At 38.6% G+C, this 10,070-nt stretch overlaps 1 protein-coding gene across 1 annotated transcript; it reads left to right on the top strand.

Moving 5' to 3' along the window:
- The first annotated feature begins 2,795 nt into the window (after nt 1–2,795).
- Nucleotides 2,796–8,412, top strand: cdo1 (cysteine dioxygenase, type I). Its single transcript, XM_018674402.2, has 5 exons — nt 2,796–3,050; nt 4,418–4,495; nt 5,522–5,679; nt 6,247–6,416; nt 7,386–8,412. The coding sequence occupies exons 1-5, from the start codon at nt 2,881–2,883 to the stop codon at nt 7,413–7,415; spliced, it is 606 nt and encodes a 201-aa protein (XP_018529918.1). The 5' UTR covers nt 2,796–2,880; the 3' UTR covers nt 7,416–8,412.
- The last annotated feature ends 1,658 nt before the right edge of the window (nt 8,413–10,070 follow it).

Raw genomic sequence — 10,070 nt, 5'->3', positions numbered from 1 at the left:
ATACTCGGATCATCCAGGCAGTGGCGTAAGACTGTTAAATATTTTGTACACGATGGTCATCATATGCACTGTTTATGTGTATGTTTATGTTCATATATTTAAATGTATATAACTATGTAAGTTTAGGACTAGGTGGCATTACGCACGCCCACATGTAGGCTACGTATATTATATTTTCCCTATTAAAAACGTTTATGAGCGATAAACATACTCTAATTGTTCCTGTAAGAATGTGTGTCATGAGGTGAAGTAAAGTTCTTGGGGTGGGGTGGGGTGGGGTGCATATTACCCTAAATGTATGTTATTATACTGAGAAGCAGAGTGGAATTTGGCAATAAAGTGGCATTAGATACTGGAAAACGACTAATTGTATTGACCTCTGCACAACAGTAATAGTAATTCCTTTGAAAAACATCAAGACTCACATTTTTAATCTACGTAGTCTGACTCCTGTGATTGCATCCATACATACGGTGAGCTGGGATCCAGACAGAGAGGATGAACCTGGCCACAATATGGAGGTTTTCAGTCATTATGGATCATTGATTGTAGACTGATGGCCCCAGTATATGTGTAGATGAGACAAAGTGTACATTTATGTCTGTATGTTTCTGTGAGGAATATATTCCCACTGTGATAACAAATATTTATTTGTTAAAACATACATTTTTTGAGTTACTAAATTACACGTACAGTCATTATATTACACAATCTATTTCATAGATTCTGCATGGTCTAATTCTATGCTGTTTATTGTCATAGCTTATTATTATGAACTCATTCAAATAAATCTATAAGCACATGTTTGCTTTCTACAGTTGTAATATCAAAGTTGTGTAATCTTCTTTTAAATTCTCCATTTGGCCAATTAATATTTATTACTGTCCTAACAGAGCTTCAGTAATATCCAATATTACTACAAGTGGCTGACTAAAGTATTTAAACTTTCAGCCACAAGGTGGAGCAAGAGTACATGTGGTATTGATGATGTGGCAGCCTGGAGGAAAACTTGGCTGGACCCCTGATTCAAAGAACATTCTCCACTTTCTATCCTGCCAGTAAACATGAGAGCTTGAATATCTTTCAAAGCCAGAAAAGATTTTCCTTTGACAGACTGACACACATTGGAGATTTCCTGCTGGAATATCTCTGCTCAGCTGTGGTTTAGAGCCCAACCTGTGGTGACCAGTAACACTGAGACAATTTTATCCATTATACTCTATCCATTTCCATTTCTGGAAAATGTGACAGAAAAATTAGTCTTTCCTACTTATGCAATCTCCTGTTGATTCATCAAAAAAGCAAAGTGTCCTTGGGCAAGACACTGTGCTCAAAGTTTCAACTCAGCACTCTTGACACCTACACTGGTGTTTGATATTTTGTATTTCTGAGCAGCCACTGTTCAACAACACGCAAAAACAAACACTTTGTATATCTTATGTGCACCATATCTGACCTACAGTAAGCTCAGCTACTACACTGGTGTCCACCGTTACAGTTTTTCTTCACAATAAGTCCTCTTCTTCAGGGAAACGGGTGGAGCCCCTGAGTGAATGACCTGTATCTGTGAAAGAATGCGTTGCATTCATTCAAATGATTTATGGTTTACTGAAAGTTCTGGGAGCTGGGGTAGCTGGCAAAATATTCCAAAAACATCCCTCGAGGAAAACACTGGATTTCGTATCAAAATCACAAACAAGAGCTTTAACTTAAACATGCACAAACGCAGATGCACACTGGCAGGTGGAAAGACAAAAACAGTTCCTCAGTTTGCCTGTTGTTGTTTTTACTGATTTGAGGCTGAGATATGAAACTATACCGTCACTATACCAAAAACCCCACACTACAAATAGCAAAAGTGCACTGTCAGAGGGTAATCTTACTGCAGACACATCAGCTGTTCAGCCAGGACTTTTACTTTCATTTACCCCTCTGACAGTGGGCTATTTACAGCTACTTTTATTTATGCATTTTATTCAACTTTTCCACCAGTGCTTACTCACTCCCACGAGACCTGCATGTGTTAAGTGCATGATCCATCATTAGATCATTGGAAATGAAACAAACCATCATGCATCTGCTGTATTAAAGTCACTTTCCTTCTTTTTCCCCCCTTTCCCTTCCCAGCCTGTCACAGCCTGAGTCATACAGTATGACTGCTGCATAGTTTATCTATTCATTTATGCATTGCAAGTCATAACTTCCTGACTTGATGCCCTGAAAATAATCCAAGGGAAGTCCAAAAGAAAACAAGATGATGTGTTTCCCAAAACGGTCTGGATACCATTCAGTCTTTTTTTCCCACGTTTTTCCTTTTGCATCCCCACTTGTTGTTTGCGTTGTGAGCCTCTCGCCTTGCCACACACCTTGGAAAATGCGTTAATGACTGTTTTTTTTTTCTCCTGAGAAGAGAGGGCCCACAAAGAGAGGCTGGACCGCTATTGTTAGAGGAATGCCTCAGCGAGAGCGGGGGGGTGGGGTGGGGGGTGTTTGTGACAACGTGGTGGAATTGGACTCAGAGGATTAGTCCAAGTTCTTAATGCATCAGACAAGTGCATAATTTTGCCGAAAACACGCACAATTAAAAATAGAAATGACGCAATCTCTATAAAGGAAGTGCGGTGGAGGTGCCGCCACGTCTATTTTTTTTTATTGTTGTTGCAATATCTCATTAAGCACTCAGTGAAAAGTTCATTTAAAAGGGACTGCATGCTGTGGGCGTTCTCCTCTCCCCGTAATGGTACAGTCCATCACCAGCTCGCCCCTAAAATTGCGGCGCTAGACTATAAAAAGAGTGAGCAAAGTTGGAAAGAGAAACCTGTTGTCTTAACCGAGGCAAATTATTCCAAGAAAACAGCTCCTCCGGCGCAACTAAGAGAGATGGAGAACACCGAGGTGGTGAAACCAGAAACTCTGGATGAACTGATCAAAATCCTGCATGAAATCTTCGAGAGTGACCACATCAATGTGGATGAGGTGAAGGCTGTGATGGAGGCATATGAGAGCAACCCCCAGGAATGGAAGCAGTATGCAAAGTTTGACAAGTACAGGTAAAAAAAAAAAAAACACCACTTTGTTTCATATTCCTGTTGTTATTCCCAACTTCATCAGATATTGCTCATTTATTATGCTGTTGCACTTTGCACTTTTGCTCAGTAACCCTGGTCCAGTGTGCCAGTGTGTTTGTTTAAACTATAATCAAAAGTTTATTTGGACAGTCATATATATATATATATATATGTTTGTTTTAGGTTTGCATTTTATGTCTTCTTCGCTTACTTTTTATTTTCAACAACTTTTGATGACTGCTTTAGTGAGCTGCAGGCTTAGGATAGGTTGTTTATAAAGTTTGCAAATGACTGAATTCATTTGTTTTGTTTTTTTAAAAAAAGTAACACAGCCAGTTATTAAAATGTCAAACATTCTTATATTTGAATGAAAACCAGTTGTTGTTTCCATGTGGAATAGCAGCTTTAAAAAAAAAAAAAAAAAAAAAAAAAAAAGTCAAATGAGATGTCAGTCTTTTTTTTTTTTTTTTTTTTTTTGCACAATTTATATAAGTACAGTCAATTTACAAACGCCACTTCTACAATGAGGTGATGACCACAAGCAAAAACAGGACTCCTCCTCACTTCAAAATACAGCTGTTCTATTCAGAAGTTTTCAAAAGCTCCGTGTCCCGGTGTTGTGATCAGAGAAGGGGGTCAGCGGAGGGAGGGCTGTGCGGGAACATCCAATCAACACCGAGAACGGGTAACACACCCGCTGAATTTTTTTAGCAGAGAGGGATGCTTGTGCCGTGACTTGTTTGTTGCCCACGAGGGAGCTATGAGCCGGGCCGAAAAATATTTGGAGAGTGACGGAATCTCGCAGAGTAGGAAAACGTGCAGAGCAGGCTGAGGACGCAGATAGATAAATGTTGTGGATGGAAATAAAATTAACGGACAGCGACCCCTCTGTCGTCTGTTCCTTGGGCTCCAGCTGGAGTTTAGTGCAGGTGACAGATTATTTTTTTCTTTTGGATCTGTAAAATAAAATGATCACCCCTCCCCCTTTAAAGAAAGCAGTATACCACAAGTAGTTCTACAAGTCCAGGGAATGGAGTCAGCCATGTGAATGACAATTAATTATTCAAATCAAGTAAACCTCACAATGCTTGAATATTGGCACTCAAGATTAGGTTTGTCAGTGTAAAATCAATCTACATTATTTGAATTAATCATACAAAACTTGTAAAGCACCACATGTGTCTACTGCTTTGTTTCATTTCTCAACTTTACCAAAACTTTTCAAGAACATTTTCCAGTTCCAGTGACTTTTGTGACAAAAGCTTCTTCAAAACTTTGACGTTTTCAGTATAAACAGTAGCAAGGATACATATCTCTATGTTAGTTTAACATATTGGGTTCTTTTGCAGGTACACAAGGAACCTGGTTGACGAGGGCAACGGCAAGTTCAACCTCATTGTCCTGTGCTGGGGTGAAGGCCATGGCAGGTGAGATGCAAAATAATAATTAACATGACAAAATTAATTTATAATAATCTCCCCAGCAACACACAATCCTATCAAACAGTCTATTGCAAGCTCTCGTACATTACCACTTAGAAAAACCCATTGCATCAATAATGAGACAGTTTTCTTCAGTCAAGGGTTCATCAGTCATGTTACCGGCCTTTTCACGTTTAGATACTGTTTGACATCATCAAGTGATTTCCTCTGGCAATTATTTTATTTGCTAATAAAGATAATAGAGTCCAATGTTCCTTAGACTGAAGAAAGGTTGTGTAAATAGACATTATTTGAAGATATCTATCGCATTGCCCTACTTAGTCAGCAAATGTCACCTGAACACCTGACATTCGCTGAAGTCAATAGAAATGGAAGGGGCTTGTTCAAGTTTGACAGAGTTTAATTAATTTCTAGATGTACTACAAAACTGTATGACAGGTGCTTATATGGTTATGAATCATAAGACAAGGATAAGAAGAGACGGGTTTTTTTGCAAGTCGCATGTTTTACCACATCCTTATTGTATTATATCAATACCATTATGATGTCAAGCACAGATTGTTTGTATTTCACCATGTTCATGCTCTATCAGAGCACAGATTGATGCTGAGACACTTGTTTAACCACATAGCAAATGCAGTAATAGGGATGTGGTATAAATAATGGTTAAAGAAGTGGTCAGAAAGCTATGTTTCAACAGAGCAGCCTAAACATGTTACTTATGAAACTACACTGGCATCACATTATATTATGCATACATTTAGGTATGTGTCAGTCTGGATGAACAGTTTAAACTGAAAAGCACACACAGTATTTCCAGCTCTTCTGACCAAAGAGATTGAGAGTTTCTGAAAACACAAACTCTCCCGAACACAAAATTATCTGACTGTATGCCAGATTTTTTTTTTTTTTAACTTTTCAGGACAGTCTTTCAACTTCTCATCACAATGTCACAAAGATGCCAGAAACATGATGTATTCTGACACAGTCTTTGTCTGTGACGCTTTGCAGTAGCATCCATGACCACACAGACTCCCACTGTTTCATGAAGATGCTGCAGGGTGAGCTGAAGGAGACGCAGTTCGAGTGGCCGGACAGTAAATCTCAGGGAGATATGGTCCAGAAGTCGCAGAGAATTCTCCAGGAAAACAAGGTTGCCTACATAAATGGTAAGAAACTAGGCTGTGGGTTGATCTTTTTTTTTTTAATTATAGTTTACACTCCGCAAAATAAATACCACTTAAATCTATTAATATGTTGTTGGGGCAATGTGTAATTCTTTTAAACTGGTTCTTAATACAATGGTAGACTCACATTGTTATGTTACTGTAGCTAAAATGCTGTGTTCAGTACAATAGAACAAACATCCTTTACATATTCTGCCCCACATGAGTTATGCTGATGTGACGTATCTCTGAACTCTGTGTGCAGCTGTGTAACACACAGTCATTTTTTACAGTGCCCAGCAATCTCAAAGTTTCCAACCTCTGCAGTTATGTAATGTGTTAAATTGGCGTCACACTAGTTACAAACCAGTTGTAAATTTACAATGAACAGTATTCAGGTCTTTCCCCAAATCTCTGCTGACTATGTATTTTCACAAACCAGCAGAGCCCTGGTGTTATGTTCTTGGTTACAGCACTGCTAGTATCTGCCTGCGAGCCCCATCTCATAGCATTCCAGTGGCATACACTGTCTAAATGTATGTTGTTTGTTCATGTGTGTGCATATTTTAGACTCCATTGGCCTGCATCGTGTGGAAAATGCCAGCCACACAGAGGGTGCTATCAGTCTGCACCTGTACAGTCCCCCTTTCCAGACCTGCCAGACCTTTGACCAGAGGACAGGGCACAGGACGACTGTCAAGATGACATTCTGGAGCAAATTTGGAGAGAGGACTCCTTTTGTAAGGGACTTTTTTATGGCTTTGATACATGCATATTCAATGAAAACCATCTTCTGATTCATGCTTTAAAAAAAACTAACTCTAAGTGTTTTAATTTCCTAAAACCTAAAAAATGCATACTGCGATACTTAAAATGTTAGTTAGCAGCAAAACACAAGTGCAAACCAGTTAATGTAGTCCTTTTTTGTATATTACCATGCACAGGAGCACTACAAACAGTTAACTAAACACACAATTCCTTATGAGCAGGAAGTGGTAAGTTTTTATAGTGGCTTGAAAAAACCCGTCTCTTATTAAGCACAGCATATAAGCAATTCCAGCACCACCCTTTGAAGATTTAAGAATTTAATAGAAAGTTTCCATTTGCAGCAGAAATGTTGCTTGAGTGGGTAAAAAATGTTACATTTTTTTATGTTCATGAGAAGACAGAATCAAATTAATTCCAATAAACCTTTTAAATATAAGGTATCCTCTGAAATTATAATCCAAAGTCCTGAATGAATGAAATAAGTTGCAAGCGAATTGAAAGTTACACAAAAGGTAAAGACGTAAAACATAGGACCTCCGCCTGCTTTGGCCACCCTGCGAACAACAGTGGTCTTATCTGAAATCTACAAGTTGTATAAGCATACCTTGACCATAACATATTAGATTGCAACATGAAAGAGAGGAGATAAGATAGTAGAAGGACGGGAGTGTGAGTACACAATGAACTTAACTCAGCATGCGACCCTAGGTCTAGACACTTGTTGTGGTCTGAGCTTGTTTTTTTTTTTTTTCTTTTAGACAGAGGTCTGATTAGGCGCTATGGTATGTTGCAAAACTTAATTTTAGTCTAAACAAGGAACCTGAGTTATTAATAATTAATAATTCTAGTTTAGGGGAACTTACTTTAAAGATGATCTATGGCTATGTGTGATTCAGTGATCTGACCCCACAGGCTGACTCTCTTTTCACTCCTTTTCCTAGGAGACCACGGTTTCCCAAGAGAACAACTAATGGCCACCAAAGGAGGCTCCGGATGTAATGAAGTAATGAAATTGCATTTAAAATGGCAATGTTGTGAAATTGATTCAAGGAAAACTGCTGGGGAGGTGAAAAGTGGAACTGGTATGACTAAGCAACCCATTTAAAAATCAGGAGCGGGCCAGTTCAAAAGGACAACCCAGTAATTAGAATGGCTTTATCGCTGCCCAGTGTGAGCTTGGCAAATTCTGATGAGCACAGGACGAATGCATGAATAGGCTTGGACATGGATTGAATCTGCCTTTTGTGTGCTGGGCCTGAGGAGACCCTTGTCCAATAACAACATTCCTGTCTATCCATGACCTGTGTAACCACATTTTTGTAAAGTTTTGGCCCATAGTCGAAGAGTAGAGCTTAAAAAAGGGGGGGTGGTGGTGGTGGTATTGCTATTATACTGTGTCGCTTCAATTTTTTATTTCAAGAAGAGGAAACCTGCTCTGCAATCAACAATTTTGTTCTCAATGGAGCACTTTTATAGCTGTATATTCTGTCAGTTTATACCACTCAAAATAGTCTTAACACCTGTTGAAAATTGTGGTGAAATGTAACATTGTTTGTACAGTCTAATTGAAAAAGTTTGTTCCATTTGCATTTGGAAAAAGAAATGTAAAGCTTTAGAGTTGTGTTATTTTTAAAAGTGTGATGCTTGTAATTTATTTACAGACTAGTCTGTTCATGGAATCAGCAAGCTACCGTGTTACTCCTAAATGTGTTCATACTCAAGTTTTGACAAAGAGAGTTTTAGGGAGGGACTATTTTGTATTTTTGACAGACAATATGTTTAGATAAATCTCATACATTTTCTCAGGATTTTTTTGGCATATTTTGATTGTAGCTGTATTTATATAGTGTGTAGTTTCACAGCATAGCACCTCATAGCACTGTCACGCATGCCTGCTTTCTGTGATGCAATAAATGATCAATTGAGCTGTAAGTGTCAACCATTAAATATGATTACCTGTTCACAAAACTTCAGTTTGCGCTGTCTTTATTTTTCATGTTACATATATAAGCATCCATCAACCATTTTATGTGTCTCATACATGCAACAAGCACAGAAAATGCATGGTTTGTTTGATAGACCTGTGAAACAGTTTCTGGGGCAAATACCAAATTAACAGGCAATATGTGTGTGTCTTTTGGTGTGGGATACTGGGTGTAATGTTTAAATTTATTGGCTTCATTCCCTTTTATTGATACATAGTTTAAGTTGGCTAGTAATCCGTAATGGTTCATTAATAGTCGCATAAAAGCACTAAGTACATTGCAGTAATTGTGTGTAAAAGTACAGCAAACAGATATGCCCTATTTGGCACCAGCCTGGCAAGCAAACTAAAGCATGTGTTACCACCTGTACTTTGGTTCAAGGGAAGTATCGATTGGTCATTACCTTGACCAATAAAAAGATTATTAGTGCACTGATAACAGTGTGGCATTAAGGTCTACGCAGAATTGGCATTGCATCTGCAAGCAAATAAGTGTGTTAAGAATGAGATGAATCTGAGCGATAAGCCGCTATTGAAGACAGACAAACATGAGCGTACGTGCAAGAGTTCAGCTCCCTATACAATTAACATATAATGGTTATGGCTTAACTATGTCCTTTGTGTAAGTTTTACATATCCAGCTAGACTGTTGCAAACTTAGTCAATGAGCAGATAAGGGAGTAGGTAACAGTGTATGAAGTACGATGCACGTCAAAGTTGTATTCAAGGGTGTCGACTGTCTATACCAACGGTTTCTTGGCCTCTCCAATGACATTTTGTCATTATTCTGTTATGTTTTAAAGAGGGGAAGAGTGTGTGATTTTTAAATTGGTTTGGCTATTTAAAAGTAGCTATACACAGCCTGAGAAGTCAGTAAAGGTTGTTGCTTCTCAGATACCAGTTTTCAGTGATAAAAAATAAGGCCTACAGTGACATCAAGCCAAGAACTTGAGTCATTTTAGCCAGAAAGTAGATGACAGTAATACAAAATTAATAGTACTCATGCATTTTGCACCACCTTGGATTTCAGTGCCTTAATTCAGGTCCCTTCTCAGTGGCAGTTTAGCCTCTTTTTCACTCTTGACAAAAACCAACAGCGTGGTCAAACAACAAACAAACGTCATTAGTCGCATTTCATCACTATTTGTCTTCCCTGAGAGCACACAGTGTATCGAGAAGATGAGTTTGTTAAATAAATCTCCCCACGTTTCCTAAGTACCAGGTCAACCAAGTGATGGCCTACAGCCAGTGTTACGTAATAATGAAGTGACAGCCTCGATTGCCCCAGTGGAGCACCTGTTTTATAAGAGGCCATGATCACATTTTGCTCGGTTGGATGCAGGCTCCTGCAGAAGAGTTTTAGCTTCATCTGATGATAAATTCTGATATTTGGCTAGTCCATTGTTTGATCACGGTGCTGCCTATCAGAAGGTTAATCCTTCAATAAAACAGGAACAGTGCAGTGTCAAAACATTGCTGGGTGATGATTCATCCACAAGAACAACAAATAAGAAGATGCTGAGCTTCTTGTATTGAAACAAAGCCTGTTTTCACAGATTGTGCAGATATAGACTTGTGAACACAATATTTTGCTCAGTTCTAGATTATGGTTACATCACATGTATGCATGCATCACCTTCAA

Source organism: Lates calcarifer, linkage group LG13, assembly GCF_001640805.2.
Source record: "Lates calcarifer isolate ASB-BC8 linkage group LG13, TLL_Latcal_v3, whole genome shotgun sequence".
NCBI classification, from domain to species: domain Eukaryota; kingdom Metazoa; phylum Chordata; class Actinopteri; family Centropomidae; genus Lates; species Lates calcarifer.
This window is presented reverse-complemented; position numbering and strand designations above follow the sequence as displayed.